The 18,297-nt window shown below is 38.1% G+C and overlaps 1 protein-coding gene across 6 annotated transcripts in view; it reads right to left on the reverse strand.

Annotated features, from left to right (window-relative positions):
* The window catches only part of RALYL (RALY RNA binding protein like), an 818,932-nt gene that overhangs the window by 454,699 nt on the left and 345,936 nt on the right, over positions 1-18,297 (reverse strand). For all 6 annotated transcript variants that reach the window (XM_027561653.1, XM_027561650.1, XM_027561649.1 and 3 more), the window contains one exon: positions 1,698-1,976. In XM_027561653.1, the coding sequence (XP_027417454.1) occupies positions 1,698-1,953 (256 nt within the window). In that variant the 5' untranslated portion in view covers positions 1,954-1,976. The remainder of the gene's footprint in view (positions 1-1,697; positions 1,977-18,297) is intronic.

Genomic DNA, 18,297 nt, shown 5'->3' on the forward strand with positions numbered 1-18,297 from the left:
TTAAAATCTGTAATTGCAGGGAGTTCCCTGGTGGCCTAGTGGTTAGGATTCTGAGCTTTCACTTCTTAGCCTGTTTGCAGTCCCAGGCAGGAGTACTGAGATCATGCAAGCCTCATGGCATGGACACAAAATATCAAAAAAATGTAATTCCAGATACATGAGAGCCATGAAAAAAAATAAAAAGTATAATAATCCAATAGACAATGCAGGTAAGAGGTCAGAAGACTATTTTATTTTAGATAAGTCGGTCAGAAAACCCTTTCAGAGAAAGTAGAACTTGAGAATGGCATATAATAAAACAGGGAAAAATAATTAGAAAGACCTGTCTTCTGAGCAGAGGGAACAGTAAATCCAAAGCCTCTGAGGCAGGAACAGTTTTTGAATGTCTGAGGTATATCTATCAAGACAGCCAGTGACACTGAAGTGGTACAAGAAGGCAGAGAGAAGGAGTTGAAGAGGTGGTAGCATCATAGCCATGGCAGAGAATAGAAACTTTATTCTGGGAGCAATGTCAATGTATTAGAGATGGAAGAGAAATTAATGGCATAATCTCACTTATGTTTTTAAATGGGTATTCTTGCAGGAGTGGAAAGAGACAGACCAATTAAGGGGTTATTTCAGGAGTCCCCCTGAGATAATGGTGGCCTGTATAAGATGGCTATTGGTATAGATTTAAAAGTCGATTGGGTTTGGGATATACTAATGGTGAGAAACGTGATGATGGATTATATTCGGAGTGTGAGGGGAAGAGAAGAATCAAGGTTGACACTCAGGATTTCATTTGAAAACTGGATAAATGAAGCTTCCACTTACTACAGTGGAGAAGTGTGAGGGTGGAGACAGTTGTGATGTGAAAAATCAGGAGTACTGCTATGTGCTCTAGGCATATGAAGCCAACATGCTTGTTGGATATCCAAAAGAAGACAATGTATAATCAGTTTAATGCAAGAGTCTGAACATGACAAGAGATATAAATTAGAGAATCACTGAGGTATTAATTCTACTTTTTACTTAAGTAGAAAAAAGATTGTCTAATTTTTTATTTTTATCTGCATACTTACTACAAAACATTTTCTCCTAAGAATTTTCTTTTTACTTCAGACTGTATGCTCCTTTCTTTGAAGAAAGAGTTATATTATTTTCTGGATATGAGACATAAATCTGATTACTGCACATGACTGAAAAGGCACAATGGACAAGAGAAGAAAGGGTAGTTTATACTCCTTTTCCAGTTCTCAGGATTTACTTCTTTTTGTTATTTTCTATCCCTTCTCCTCCCAAAATAAAAACAATAAGTGAGGGAAATACATTAGCCTCTCAGAATAAGTACTATAAGTATAAAAATTAATTATTATGATTCTTTTGCTTCACATAGTATTTCCTGGAAGATAAGACATTAATCAAGTCAAACAAAGTTAAATGTGATGCATATCTTTCACTTGCCTATTAAGCCTGGTGGTGGTACTAAGTATTACAAATCAACCTTCATCTCAAACTTATAACTTGTAGAGAAAATGAGACACTTATAATTAGTATAATATGAGAACAAGAAAACAATATCAGTTATAAATGTAAGGGCGCTCTAACTGGTTAAGGAATAAATACCGTGGTAGTACTGGCTTTTCAACAACAACGTTATGTCCAAGTGTGCTTGGAGAGTAGAACTCTAACGTGAAGCCACAGTCAGCAGGACTTACCAAGCGGTTGGCCTGCAATGATCCTGGCGTTTTCTCCAGCCACTGCCGCTCTTGCGTGGCGCTCACTCATGTACTGTACAAATGCATAGCCTTTGTGAACTGAGCAGCCAACTATTTTTCCATACTTTGAGAAAATAGCTTCAATGTCAACTTTCTTGACGATGGCTGTATTCAGGTTGCCAATGAAAACACGAGAGTTGATGGACTTAGGGTCATTCTTATTGGTGACGTTGCTGGTCTGTGTTTTGCCAGTCATGGTTGGCTCAGCTTGTTTCAATCCTTAAACAAAAGGAAGACCAAAAGGAAAATGATTAGATTGAATGGATACCCCTGGCTTTCAGCAAGTTTTCAGTAGTTCAGTAGTTACCAGGTAACCTCAAATCCCCAAGTACTATTAATTTTATTGAGAAGAAAATTTGGTAATATAAAAGATGAATATTGCATTGCAAAATGAAGTAGAAAAATAATTGTAATTATCTAGCATACAGTTACAAATACATCCCTGATTAATTTATCTAAAATTCAGGCCTACTGTGTCTAGAAGTATTTCATAACCAAGTTTGAGAAACAAGCCACATTTTCTATTACTGAAAAAGAAAATCCAATATGACTATGGTCCGATGATGGAATATGGTACTGTAATTTATTGTTGAAACCCTGCATTTTTATTTCTACATTTTCTATAATAGGTAGACATATTGGCTGTTTCATTACCAAAATCCTTCTATTGGAAATTAACAATTCATTTCAATAAATAGTGTAGAAGAGAAAAAAGGTATTAAAAATAAAATTTAATTAGAAAATTTAACATAAAAAACATAATTTTGATGGTAAATTATTTAACCAGAATCAGTTCTGTATATTCTCTTTAGCAGAGCCAACATCAGAAGTCATTTAAAAAGAAACAGCGTGTATAGTTAGTTTTCATCAATGATCAACAAATAGTAGAGACTGGGTATCTGTGTGGAAACATCCATTCTCAACCTCATTTTTAATTCATTTAACTGTCAGCTCATATGTTGCCTAACGACTGCTAGTATTTCTAAAAACTGCTTTCTGAGGTTGGCAGAGTATTTAATTGTGCTTAATTAAACTTAATGAAACTTTTATTTCCAAGTACTCCAGCACTTACAATTTATTTTTTAAGCTTTTGAAAATTCATCCATTCATCCAACAATATGTATTAAGCATGATATATATATATATATTTTTTTTTTTTTTGGACAGATCTCATCTTCTAAAGTGCCAAAAAATTTAAAGAACTAGTATGGTGAAAATAAAATTTCAGCAAGGATATAATCTCTAATATTGATGATCAATGTTGAATACTAGCTAATGGATAAATTTTATCAGCAACATTATATTTCTGTACAAATAATCTCTTTTAAAATGTTACAGCTATAAAATAATTAACAAGTGCATTTTATTTTAAAAAATACTTAAAAATGGCATTTCTAAATTGAGCACTAAAGATGTGGAAATTTTAAAGGCAACTCACTACCTGTTTAAACTAGCTAATTCTAAAATCAAGAGCAACTGTGTATCATAAAATGTTTCAAATTAGGTTATTAATTATGAATTCTTAGATTACTAAAATTTTACTAAATATTGGACACATTATATATATATATATATATCTGCTTATAATGAAGGTTGACTTCATAAACAGAAATTCACATAAAAATTAAAAGTATGGCATCAGTAAAGACAGGGACTATATTGTTGCCTTGTTTTATCTTAGCTACATTTAGAGCTTCCTTTAAGAATTTCTCAAGGTTAGGGCTAAAGGAAAGGAAAGCTGATAGTTTTTTTTTTCCTTAGTTTTGCAATTGGAGCTATTGCGTGAGTGAGTGAGTGTGTGTGCCTGCTCAGTCATGTCTGACTCTTTTGTGAGCCCGTGGACTTTAGCCCACCAGGCTGCTCTGCCCATGGAATTTTCCAGGTAAGAATACTGGAGTGGGTTGCCATTTCCTTCTTCAGGGGATCTACCCAGATTAGGCATCAAACCGGTGTCTCTTGTGTCTCTTGCATTGCCAGGTGGGTTCTTTACCAACTGAGCCACCAGGGAAGCCCATGCCTCAAGCTAATGCTCTGAGAATCAATTCAAACAAAAAATAATTAAGGTGTACACATGTATTTTAAACATTCAGCTTCTTCATATAATTTAGTAGATTTTAAACACACTGAGGAGACAAAATAAGCTAAATATCCCGTTTGTGCCTCCAGAACGTATTAATGATTATTTTTCTTACAACTCTAAGTCAACATCAGTAATGCTATACATAGAAGTAATATTATTACTTTTTGCTCTTATATGATGTATATTTTTAGAAACACCATAAAATTACTTTCAAGAGTTTATGATTCTTATAGCTGATGTTTTCTTTCTTGGGCAGGAATAAATTGGTCAAAATGCAAACACAAGAATTGTTAAATTAAGTTGTAAACATGGCTTACAGATCCCAGTGGTCTGTCTTTGACAGTAAGCCTGGGTCAAATTTAAAATGGGGGCACAGTTCCACTCTGAATTTTCACTGTGTCAACATGCTTTCTCTGAGAACATCCTTATACTTTATGCAGCTGACTCTCATAACTGTAAGTCCAAGCTGCCATTTTATAATTCCATTTAATGACTTCTGATCACCTTAAATCTGTATGTATTTAATCTCTCACAAGAAGACTGACTTGCCAGTTTCTATCAGGTTTTAACGACAGGTTTTTGTCATTGTGCTGTACACTATCAACATCCTCTGTAAAATTAAGTTTTAACATGATGTAATATTCAGCTTGCGATTCTGTTACATGAATCTTCATCAGCTGAAGACTTCCACTTTCAGCCATGATGGAATAACAAGGGTTAAAGTAACTCTCTGACTCAAACAATCGAAAAATAAGGCTAATGTACATGAAACAAAGGTTTTTTTTCTGACATAAAGCCACAGGCAGTGTCAAACTATGGTATCTGAGCAAAACAGAAAATAAAGCAAGTTCTAGGATAGCCTTAGATTTTTGTCTGGAAAGTATATTTCATGTCTAAAGTTGGTCTGTGTGTGTGTGTGCATGTGTGTGTGTGTGTGTTTGAGTGTGTGTGTGTGTGAGGTGTGTGCACACACGTGTGTGTGTGCATGTGAGTGTGTGTATGAGTGTGTAAGTGTGTGTGTGTGAGCGTGTGAGTGCGTGCATGTGTGCGTGCGAGTGTGAGTGTGTGTGTGTGCGCGTGTGCACATGTGTGTGTGAGGTGTGTGCACACAGTGTGTCTGTGTGCGTGCGTGCATGTGTGTCTGTGTGTGTTAATGTGCGTGTGTGTGTGTGCGTGTGTGTGCGTGCAAGTGTGAGTGTGTGTGCATGTGTGTGATTGTGTGCGCATGTGCGCGCGCGAGTGTGAGTGTGTGTGCATGTGTGTGAGAGTGTGTGAGTGTGTGTGCGCACACATGTGTGTGTGAGTGTGTGTGCGCGTGTGAGGGCATGCATGTATATCACTGAAAGCAGACAGCGGCCTTACTGAATTTAAGTGGTAGATCAGTGTTTAAGGCAGGAAACTGTGAGGCAGATTTCTAGAGAGAAGAGAGCTACACAAAGAAGCAATCCCACAACTGTCTTACAGATCTCTTGAATCTATGCTGATTCCCAGGATACGCATGCAGTGGGTGAATTTCTATGAGGCGGGTTAAAAAGTTACTGGAAAGCTGTGAGCTGAATGCCTCCCAGAGCCACAAAAGGCTGTGAATCATTCAGCTCCTACCAGCAGCAGTGGAAAGTCCAAATAGACATCTTGAAGCATTAAATTTAGACATCCGAAGGGTCGGGACTTAGTAATGGGGATAAACAGTTCTTGCAGCCCAACTCAAGGACCACCCCAACACAATTTAAAAACAGCTCTCACGATGATCAAGCTAAACCAAAAGCAACTGTCTATGAGAGCAAAGCATAATATTCCTTTTTGAAAACTAGAACCCAGACACTAAGGAATAAAACACAAAATCTTTAAAATCTAATTAAAACATCCTAGATATCCAAAGATCAGAAAACATGACAGATAATCAGGAAAGAAGTTAAAGATATAAAAATAATCAAGTGGATCATATAAAGACAAAACCTATAATATCCAAAATCAAAAATTATACTTGATAGACGTTATACCTTAAGAGACTCTAGAACAGATTTGTGAATTTGAAGTTGTAGAAAAAGTGAATATCCAAAATGTATCAAAGAGATTAAACACTGGGACTTCCCTGGTGGCTCAGTGGTAAAGAATCCTCCTGCCAAAGCAGGAGACATGGGTTTGATCCCTGGTCGGGGAAGATCCCACATGCCATGGAGCCACTGAGTCTGTGCGCCACAGCTAATGAGTCTGTTTCGTAGAGCCTGGGGGCCATAACTACCGGGGCCACGTGCGGCAGCTACAGAGTCCCCACGCTCTAGAGCCCGCTCTCCGAAAAAGAGACCATTGCAGTGAGAAACCCCGGCACCGCACCTAGAGAGGAGCCCCCGATCACAGCAACCAGAGAAAGGCCTGTGCAGCAGCAAAGGCCCAGCAGAGCCAAAAATAAACAAATAAGTAAATATTTTTTTAAAAAAAGATTAAACACCAGAAAATAAATAGAGACTCAACGAATCATACAATAGTATCAATTATTTAACAGACATATATCTAGAGTCCTGGAGAAACAGAAATATTAAAATATTGGCCAAAAACCTACAAGATTTTATAAAATTACATGATCCCATAGATTCCAGAATTTCACTGAATCCTAAGCAGGATAAACATAAACAAAACCACACCCAGACACATCATAATCCAGCTACAGAAAACCAGTGATAAAGAGGAAAACCAAGGAGTTCTCAGGAACTGGAAAATGCCTACATTCTAAAGGGGGGGGGGGGCGGGGATAAAGGACAACAGTCAAAGTAATGTTATAACTTCAAAAAAATTGATAGGTTAAAATGAACTAAAATGTATTTAGTTGAAAGTACAACTAAACCCAAAATTTGTCTCTTTATTTTTAAGTTGAAGTTTGAATGGAGTTAGTGGTAAGTGTCACAGAGAAGGCAATGGCAACCCACTCCAGCGTTCTTGCCTGGAGAATCCCAGGGACGGGGGAGGCTGGTGGGCTGCCGTCTATGGGGTCGCACAGAGTCGGACACGACTGAAGCGACTTAGCAGCAGCAGCAGTGTTAAGTGTCTATGAAAACTGTAAAGCACCACTGCCTACAGAACCTTCTGTAGTGATGCAAGAACTCCACATCTGCACCATCCAAAACGGTAGTCAGTGTCCGCAGGTGACTTTTCAGGACTTAAAATGTTGCTTCTGAGCTTAAGGTACTAAGGTTTTAATTTTACTCAAATAAAATTAAAGTAAAATTTAATGGTTTTCTCTACCCAAAAGGCTAACAAATCTCTGGTCTTTCAAAAACATAAGGTGAATATAAATAAGAAAAAAATTAGCTATTTGTCTATTTTGTGGTATGATATTGGTGCCAGAAACTTATGAAAAGTTATGGTCTTAGAAATATTTTAGAAGAAAAACAAAAAGTCAAATAGCTACCACATGAGGACTAATTTAAGAGTAGGATTTTCATTCTGGAAATATAAACTGAGTTGGTGACTGTTCTGTAAAATCTTAAAGAACATGTTTAGAAAAAGATGTTTATTTGTATTTGAAAGATATTTCTACTCTCTAATCTAAAATATATACATTAATTATGAATTAAAGGCAATGTTAAAATGTACCTAAGAGAAAATATTTTTGGAACAGGCAAAATTAACAGGTCAGTAAACTATACCCTTCTTTTCATTTTATGGTCCTGAATTTACAATCTAAATTTTAGATTCATTCAGACACTCATGAGAAATACCCAGGTATTCAAAAAAGTCAGCCAACAATATTAACACACACTGTATTCAAGAACCTGAAAAGAGATTAAAGGGATCCAAAAATGAGTTTATAAAACCAAATTATACCATAAAATTCATCATCTGCTGAAATTTAAACCTAGTACTCAAAAAAAAAACATAAAAAATAAAGTAAAACCTGGCAAATGCTGTAAGATGTAAAACTAACGTTGTGATATATGAAAAAAAAGAGCATATGAAGAGCAAAGATAACTTCTTGAAGCAAATGATATAGGAATTAACCATTAAATGATATTCAGAATTCACTGGGCATCTTTTTAACTTCTCAGTATTTACAGAAAGATGTTTTTCAAATACTTTAACTCACACATTCTTGATTTTTTCATAAAATGCGTTGCTATAAATTACTTCGATTTATAATTAGAAAAACAACTGAAATGAAATAAACTAATGTATTTAAGTATCTCTTCCTGGACAAAATAAACCAAAAGAAAGTCAGAATTTATTCTTTAGAAAACCATCCCCAATTCAGAAGTATATAACTTACATCCACCTGTGCAGTGACAATTCTTCAATAGATCTTATAAATAAATGCTATTTTGTGAAAATAGGACAATCACCAGTATATCTGGTGATACCTCTACCATTCTTAAAGACAAATGTCACAATTACAATTAAGATTCAATTCTTAAACCTCGAACTGCTCCCTACTTTGAAATAAATCAGAGCAACTTTTCAAAAGTAAAGATTTTTAGGGGATATGTGCAATGTAGGAAAAAAATATAACTCCAACCTGAAAAGATACTTATTGTTAAAACTTTGATGTATTTTTCATTTCTTTCTAGCCTTTAATAAAAATTGTAAATTACAAAAAAAAAGTCATCATAATTTACTTGCAAATAATTTACATCCAAGTGCCATTACTTATTACTGCAATACCCATTTTATTGTGTTATTAAATAACCTTAGGGGGTTTAACAAATAGTTGCATGGTAATAAAGTTATAGCATACTACTCTTCATTCTCTTCATGAATATTAAGCTTGTTTCCAATTTTTCAGATCGCAAAAAATCTCAGATGGACATTTTGGCAAATTCTGGGTAAAAAAAAAAGATAAAAAAGATGTTTTTAAAGTTGTTTAATTATCAATGTTCAGCTATTCTCCAGAAATACTTCACACTGCTCCTCTCTCCCAGCAGTGGCTATTTTAGGACCTCAAAGCGGTTTTGTTAGCACCAAGTTCTCTGTCCCATGAACAGGGAGTCCGAACACACTGAACCATCCATGTCTGGAGCAGAGAAAGGTTTACTGCAGGGCCGTGCGAGGAGATGCGGGCTGCCCTGAAGGCCCCAGCCCCCTAAAACGATTCCAAAGTGTTTTTATTTTTTTTTAATTTTATTTTATTTGTAAACTTTATATAATTGTATTAGTTTTGCCAAATATCAAAATGAATCCATCACAAGTATACATGTGCTCCCCATCCTGAACCCTCCTCCCTCCTCCCTCCCCATACCATCCCTCTGGGTCGTCCCAGTGCACTAGCCCCAAGCATCCAGTATCCTGCATTGAACCTGGACTGCCCAAAGTGTTTTTAAAAGCCAGCTGAGGGAGGCGGTCACAGGGCATGTGGTCCCTCAGGCACAATTCCCTGATTGGCTGATGGTGAGGAAACAGGATAGGGTCACAGGGAATAACATTATCAGTCCTTCCGCTCCAGGAGGCCTGATGCTAGATGCTCGAGGTCAGCAAGTAGTAAACGCTTTCTGTCTGGTGAGGGGTTTTCATATCTGTTTTCCTATGTTTCGTATCATATCTGTTTTCATATCATAAGGGCTTCCCTGGTGGCTCAGATGGTAAAGAATCTGTCTACAGTGTGGGAGACCCAGGTTCAATTTCTGCGTCGGGAAGATCCCCTGGAGAAGGGAAAGGCTACCCACTCCAGTATTCTGGCCTGGAGAATTCCACAGACTGTAGTCCATGGGGCACAAAGAGTCGGACACAACTGAGCGACCTTCACACTTGCATATCTGTAAAGATAACTCAGTGAAGTGGAGTCGCTCAGTCGTGTCCGACTCTTTGCGACCCCATGAACTGCAGCCCACCAGGCTCCTCTATCCATGGGATTCTCCAGGCAGGAATACTGGAGTGGGTTGCCATTTCCTTGTCCAGATAACTCAGTAATATGCCTCAAACAGCTCTCTAGGCACTGAAGAGAGGAATCAGAGCAGAGGATTTGGGAAGGCCTGTCCAGGGGAAGCCCATGGGGTCCTGCTCTGTGATAGTTTGATGCCTGCTAGCTCCTCCCCACGTATTTGAGTCTGACTCTGCAGGCTGTAGGGGAGGAGTGGGCAGACCATGAACTAAGTGAGAGAGGGATAATCTGATCTCTGCAATGAAGGAAAGGAAGTTTGTCTAAGAGCTTAGCTAGACAGGCCAATAATAGAAGCAGCAAAATTCTCCTGGTCTCGGGGAACATGAATTAATATTTGGAGCTTACCAGGCACATCATCAAAGTCCTCAGTATTAAAAAATGTAATAAAATTTATTCTGATTTCATTTGTTAAATGCATACTTTATTAAGTCCACATATTGTGTTTTAAAATATTGGTGAATAGCATGTGTTCAATGTTTATTAAAATTTTTAATTGTTAAAACAGAAATTAAAAATTACATATTAAAATATTTGATAAGATAGAAAGCCCTTCTATCTTAATATTGCAATTGAATTGCAACAGCTATGAAAGACATTCAGGAAAAAAATGAATTTTCTACTTATACAGATCTTGAAAGCATATTGCTTATATTCACAGCAAATTATTTTTTATAACTTTCTTAAACTATGCTCCTCAGAAATTGAGTGTAATATTGTGGCATTAGCACCATATAAGAAATTAGAAACCCAGTTTTCATTTCCTTTTATAACTACTAATCTGTATGTAAAAATATTTAAAAATATAAAATAGGTTTCTTTTAATAAGGACTCACTAATAATAAATATGATATGATAAATTTCATAAAATGGATTAATATGAGATACTATTGAAAGAAAAGTATTTTAAAATGAAAATATGATATAGCAAGGTTTAAAATGAGACAATTAATTCAATAGCTTGAGGCAGAATATAAATATTTAATAAAATTGTGTAAAAATTGAAAAATTACTATACATAAATAAGAATGGCATTAATTTTGTAAATCAGTATTAGCTAATATAGCTTCATAGCAATGAGTATATTTGATTAGATTCATTAACTACTAAGAAATAAATATTTTTCATTTTAGAGTTCAAGTAGTTGACTTGAGAGCAAAAATAAATATATACTTATAAATAAGGTAACAATTATAGTTATAAAGAGTTAATGATTTTTATTGATTATTGTGACTATAAAGTTAGAAAGCAATGAATATTGGTAAGACAACATTTCAAACTTAGTTAAGAATTTGGAATATTAATCAATTTTGTGTTATGCACACATGTGTGCTAAGTCCCTTAGTCATGTCCAACTCTTTTGCGACCCCATGGCCTGTAGCCCACCAGGCTCCTCTGTGTATGGGCTTCTCTAGGTAACATTACTGGAGTGGGTTGCCACGCCTTCCTCCAGGGGATCTTCCCAACCCAGGGGTTGAGCCCGAATCTGTTATGTCTCCTGCACTGGCAGGAATGTTTGGTAAATTTGGTCAACAGAGGCATGAGAAGTGTTAAACCATCTACTGGGAAACGTTTAATGAGTTGCTGCAGATCTAATCATTACTGAGCAGAGGGTTACATCTCTAAGAGACTGACCATCACCTAGGTTTGTGTGAGGTCAGACAGATCCATGTGGAAATCATGACCAATCCAACAGAACACTGGCTGGGCAGGGCCAAGCATTAAACATAAAGTAGGGAACAAATGGGGCTTCCCTGATAGCTCAGTTGGCAAAGAATCCGCCTGCAATGCAGGAGACCCTGGTTCGATTCCTGGGTCAGAAAGATCCCCTGGAAAAGGGATAGACCACCTACTCCAGTATTCTTGTGCTTCCCTTGTGGCTCAGCTGGTAAAGAATCCACCCGCAACACAGGAGACCTGGGTTCCATCCCTGGGTGGCGAAGAGCCCCTGGAGAAGGGAAAGGCTACCCACTCCAGTATTCTGGCTTGGAGAATTCCAGGGACTGTATAGTCCATGGGGTCACAAAGAGTCGGACACGACTGAGTGACTTTTACTTTCAGGAAATAGATAATGAGTGTAACTTTTTTTTTTTGCTCACACATTAGTCATCCTGGAGTGCTATTAATAGAACAAATGACCATAGGCTGGGTGGCTGAAACAGCACACGTTTGTTTTTCATGGTTCTGAAGCCTGGAAGTCCAAGATCAAGGTGTCAACTCATTCATTTCCTGGCAATATCTCTCTTCCTGGCTTTCAGATGCCACCTTCTCCTGTCCTCATGTGGTGGAGAGAGCACGCTGGCCTCTCTTCCTCTTCTTATAAGGTGCTGATCCCACCATGGGACTCCTATTTCATGACCTCATCTAAACCTCATTACTTCCCAAAGGCTCTTCCTCCCAACATCACACTGGAGGGTAAGACTTCAATGCATGAGTTTCGGAGGGGATATGGTTTAGTTCTTACATGCTCACATCACCCAAGGTTAAGAACCTATTTGTGTTTGGAACTTTCTGGAATTCCAGCAAACTTCCTCTGAATCACTAGAGATGTTGTAATTGATGTTGTGTCTATTCTATCAGGGATCATGTAAACATTGTCTATTTATCTCATCACTATATTCAATGTAAAATATTCCAGTGAAATATATATGAATAAGAAAAACTAGCTATCAACTTTAAATTAAAATCAAAAGATTCAAAGAGATAAAAGTTATATGGTATTTGAGTTACTGTATAAATAAAAAATATGCACTTAATACACTTATGAGTCCTTAGATACACTTATACTCATATCCTGCAGAATATGAACAAGTTGATATAATTCTAGGAGAAAGTGAAAGTCACTCAGTCATGTCCAACTCTTTTTGACCCCATGGACTATACAGTCTCTGGAATTCTCCAGGCCAGAATACTGGAGTGGGTAGCCCTTCCCTTCTCCAGGGGATCTTCCCAACCCAGGGATTGAGCCCTTGTCTTCCTCATTGCAGGGGGATTCTTTATCAGCTGAGCCTTTACTACAGATGATAGTCTATTCTGCAAAACAGAGCCGTTAGTCACACAAACTGTCTAGGATAATGACTGTAATTGTGCTTCCAGGATAACTTTCCACTGGTCGACATGACCTAGGCAGAAGATTGTTTTGAGTTATACATGGAAGTCAAATCAACAATAATTAGATGCTTTCTACTTGACTGGCCAGAATAGTTCAATCAGATTTGGTACCCACTTGAGACATAAGGGTTTTGCGAAAGGAAATGATTAAGAAACAAGCTTCCTCTGAACTACCGAAGATGCTGAAATTGGTGCTCTGTCTGTATTATCAGGGATCATGAGCCCAGGACAGACACAGTCTCAGGGCACTAACTGCTGTTTGAACTATTATCCGTCAAAGAGCCATGGACCACAAGACCCAGTACCTCAGTTTGTGACTAGTTAACCACACCTGTGTAGAAACCAAGACCTATTTGAAAAGACCCCTTAGGGGACTGGTACCATGCAGTCAGAATAAAGTACAGAACAAGTATTCAGGACCACTTCATTATTTGTCACACACCTCCGTTTTTAAAAATGTCTGTTAACAAATATTGCTAAAGGGGGTCCATTTAGAAAGTTCTGAATTTGGAAAGATGGCTTATAAATTATCAAATCTATCTCAAAAGCAGTTTTACAACAATACTGTATATTTAACAAGCATTTCCCTGGTGGCTCACACTGTAAAGAATCCGCCTGCAATGCTGGAGACCTGGGTTCGATCCCTGGGTTGGGAAGATCCCCTGGAGAAGGGAACTCATTCCAGTATTCTGGCCTGGAGAAGTCCATGGACAGAGGAGCCTGGCAGGCTGTAGTCCATGGGGTGTCAAGGAGTTAGACACGACAGAGAGACTTTCACTAATAAACACAGGGCACTTACTATATACCTGCTCTTGGTTTAAGTGCTTACAAAATATTCATTCACATACAGTAGTAAGGAGAGGGTGCTACTCTTTACCCTCATTTTCTCTGAGATCTTGAGTGTTTCCAGAGAAGAGTTCCAAGTTACTTAAGGAAGACGCCGAACACTATAGTGGCCAAGGGTTCTTTACCGAGAAGCCTCTTCACCACCGCAACTACTCACCTTATGCGGAAGCAGGAGTAACCACAAACTGCCAGGAGTAACCACAAACTGCCAAGACTTCATCCGCAGTTTATATTAAACACTGTGTTAAGAGTGACAGGGGACACGTCCTTTGAGAATGCCAGGATTATTTTGATATTTTTTTTCTCAGAATATATAAGACCCATCTGTTTACCAACTCCAACTTTGTATTTGCCTTCTACGAGTCACAATGAGCCCATGGGCACAAAGAGATGGACACGACTGGGCAGCTGAACAACAGCAATGTGAATCACACAGGGAGGCCTCGTGGCTCAGATGGCAAAGAATCTGCCTGCAGTGCAGGAGACCTGGGCTCTATGCTTGGTGGGGAAGACACCCCGGAGGGGGAAAGCCCACTCGCGTGAGTCACAGAGGAGAGCATGGCATAGCATAGTTCCCTTACTCAAGTCTAATAAGGAAAATACGGCAATTCAAAGGAAAAGCATCGTGACCTTCATCTGCATGACGCATGACGGCAATTCAAAGGAAAAGCATCGTGACCTTCATCTGCATGACGCATGATATGAAGCCAGCAGTGGAGAAATACTAAGAGGATTATTCTTGTGTGTTCACGGAAATAAAATTCTGCTCTACCCCTATGTGCCTCCACTGAATAAAGCATCCTTTTTCCATTTTAAGACTCTCAGGTCAGTTAAGGCTAAATTGCAGGAGGTAAACACTGTCATGCCCAAAGGAGAAATTCACTCGCTCCTACTTAACAGGTCCATCCCACTCTTGTCTTCTTTGTTCAAACTGTCAATCATGACAGTTTCCGCAAGAGTTAGATCCAAACCACTGAGTGATTTCAGGTAGGCTACCAGACTGCCCGCAGAGATGAACAATTTTCAGTCATTATTGATGTGGCTTTGGAAGACTGGCCCTTGAGTAAAAGGTCTTAAATCCCACAACCCATCCCCTAAAATTTCTGTACTCTCTTAAAATATGAATAAAATGCCCTACTATAAGTGCAATGGTGAATTTCCCTCCACAAACATGAATGTTTTGGGGTTTTATCAAGTAGCAATAAAAATAATATAGTGAAAATGCCTACTGTATGTCTAGATCAGATAAAATTGTCGTTTACAAATTCCTTAAAATCAACAGCTATGAAGGCAGATGCAGTGTTATTCATGACAGCATCTCACAATCCATATATCACACACACAAAAAAAAATTGGTTCCAGAACATACTTTCCCTTTGGTGGAATAAATCCCAGCCCTGTATATATAATTTTCTATCGTGATAAACAAGACATCACAATTCTCCCCTCGCCTTAACTATGTAATGCAGAATCTCCACAAAACATTAGAAAATCCCAGGGGATGTAGAAATCAAAAATTATGGATGCTCTTTTTGGAGTGAAATATATAAAGTTATTATTAATGATCACACATTCATAAGCTTAGTAAAACTTAACATCTGTTAAGATTTTACTTCAGAAATAGTTGTCAGGGGGAGGATAGACTCTAGGTAAGATAACCATGCTGCTTAAGTGTCCTAAGTCACTTGTATTCACCGTATATAAGGAAGTACAAGCCTGACTCCATATGAGGTCTGTTTCTTTTACTTCAACCATCATATTATATTGCTTTTGCTACAAGTTAATCACTAAAATTTGGCTTAAAACTCAACATTCAGAAAACTAAGATCATGGCATCTGGTCCCATCACTTCATGGCAAATAGATGAGGAAACAATGGAAACAGTGACAGACTATTTTGGGGGCTCCATAATCACCACAGATGGTGACTGCAGCCATGAAATGAAAAGACGCTTGCTCCTTGGAAGAAACGTTATAACCAACCTAGACAGCATATTAAAAAGCAGAGACATTATTTTGCCAACAAAGGTCTGTCTAGTCAAAGCTATGGTTTTTCCAGTAGTCATATATGGATGGGAGAGTTGGACTGTGAAGAAGGCTGAGCACTGAAGAATTGATGCTTTTGAACTGTGGTGTTGGAGAAGACTCTTAAGAGTCCCTTGGACTGCAAGGAGATCCAACCAGTCCATCCTAAAGGAAATCAGTCCTGAATATTCACTGGAATGACTGATGCTGAAGCTGAAACTCCAATACTTTGGCCACTTGATGCGGGGAACTGACTCATTGGAAAAGACCCTTATGCTGGGAAAGACTGAAGGCAGGAGAAGGGGATGACAGAGGATGAGATGGTTGGATGGCATCACAGACTGGATGGACATGAGTTTGAGCAAGCTCTGGGAGTAGGTGATGGACAGGGAGGCCTGGCGTGTTGCAGTCCATGTGGCCGCAAAGAGTCAGACAGTGACTGAACTGAATCACTAAATGGATGTTATCTGTAATTTAAAGTTTACATATTGGCCCATCTCTGCCAACCTCGCCTCCCATGCCTGAATTGTATGCTAACATACTTGCATTCAGCTCACAAGAAATATTCTGACCGGACCTGTCTATGCATGGCTGCCAGAAAGAAGAAATTAACACATCCAAAACCAAGAAATACTTGCAACAACTAATGCCTTTATTATTTTATTGCCTCACTTCCTTCTTTTTTGTATAAAAGAACAGCATCCACACCTGGGCAAGATGTTTCTTTGGGACCGTAGCCTACCATCTTCTCGCCCTGCTGGCTTTCTGAATTAGGTCCCTACTCCTTCCCCAGCAGTTTGTCTCTTTATTTACTGACCTCTTGTGTGGCAGGCAGTATAAGCTCGAACATGGCAGATCACATGGGCTAGGTTGTAATATCAGCATAACTAGTACAACTCGTCACACTTGAGGAGTGAACCTACCTCTTAAAGAATGCTGTTACTAGGGTTATACAAACCAGGCTTCCAGTCTTAACTCTGCTTCCTTGTGGATGAGTAACTTTGAGCAGTTATTTAACCTCCAATGCTCATTTCCTATCCGAAATTTAGAAATAACAATACCAACCACTGATATGACTCTTAAGATATTTGGCAAAACTAATACAATATTTTAAAGTTCAAAAATAAAATAAAATTAAAAAAAATAAAAAAAGAGACTTAAGCGTAGTAAAACACTGAATGCAACATTTGCCACATAGGAATTGATTAAAAGATGTTAGCTGAGTTATTATTCCGAACAGATAGGTTAGAAACTCATGCCCTGGACTATTTTTTTTCAGTGAATATAGTATTTATCCATTTTCAGGTACATAGAGTAGAGTCAAGGATAATTTACACCTCCCTTTTGAATGCTTCCAGACTATCAGACAATGTTCTGGTAATCTGATGACTTCTCTGAGGCTGGATTTGAACTCTGGTTTCTAATGCTCTACACCAAGTGTTTCCCAAAGTGCTTTTGTAGGGCACTCTAGAGACATGGCACAGCTCCAGGTAATGTTGCATCTGAGATCATTGCAATATTAAAGTCAGCACATTGTTCTCAAAAGGCTGTCTTGTGAATCAACATACTGGAGGTGCTTCACAGCCTTGGTTGATATTTATCATGTATTCTTGAGCAGTTGTGATTGGACAGGCATCTTGCCTTTGGTATCATGACCTAGCCCTTAAACATCCCTGGCATATACACGAGGATCTGGTGCTATAGAAGTTCTGGTGTTTTGGTCTGTACATACACTTTCAGAAATGACTTTCATGTTTTATGTATCTTCTCCTTGAGTCCTTGATTTTGCAAGCAAAGTCTGCAAAAGCCTGCAGAGGAACCACAATGACTATGCGGATCCAGTTTTCATCTGAGGTGTCATTTCACGTACTCAAGTAATAGCGTTGATCAGGGCTCTTTTTGAACATATATATTGGAAATTTCTCCTACAAATCTGAGATGCTGTATGAAAGTGAAAGTATTAGTTGCTTAGTCATGTCCGACTCTTTGCTATCCTATGGACTGTAGCCGCCAGGCTCCTCTGTCCATGGGATTCTCCAGGCAAGAATACTGGAGTGGTTTGCCATTTCCTTCTCCAGGGGATCTTCCCAAGCCAGGGATCAAACCCACATCTTTTATGTCCCCTGAATTGGTAGATGGGTTCTTTACCACTAGCCCCACCTGGGAAGCCCATACGATATATTCTACACACACACACACACACACACACACACACACACACACACACACACACATATACACAGAATTTTCAACTGAAAATTTATTCCATATGTAAATGTCCTACGCATGCGAAGTTTGATTACTGTCCTTTTGGCATTAGCTAAGCATCTAAATCAAATAGAAGAGCCTAGATAAATTAAATACATATGTAAACTAGATTGAAATACACAATATGGCAGAGATTATCATACTTTTGGAGAGAAAAAGCACAATTCTAAGAATCAGAGGTATGTAAGAAATGTTTTAGATTATTATTGTTAGTGATATGTTTTTAAACATCTTCACAATTTTTGTGAACAGCCTTGAAAGGAATATGTACTCAGTCTGGATTAAAGGACATGCAATTCTATATTTGGAATAGATCTCATTATTTTAAAATGGTGTGTAAACACATTC

Source organism: Bos indicus x Bos taurus, chromosome 14 (genome assembly GCF_003369695.1).
Source record: "Bos indicus x Bos taurus breed Angus x Brahman F1 hybrid chromosome 14, Bos_hybrid_MaternalHap_v2.0, whole genome shotgun sequence".
In the NCBI taxonomy this organism is placed as follows: Eukaryota; Metazoa; Chordata; class Mammalia; order Artiodactyla; family Bovidae; genus Bos; species Bos indicus x Bos taurus.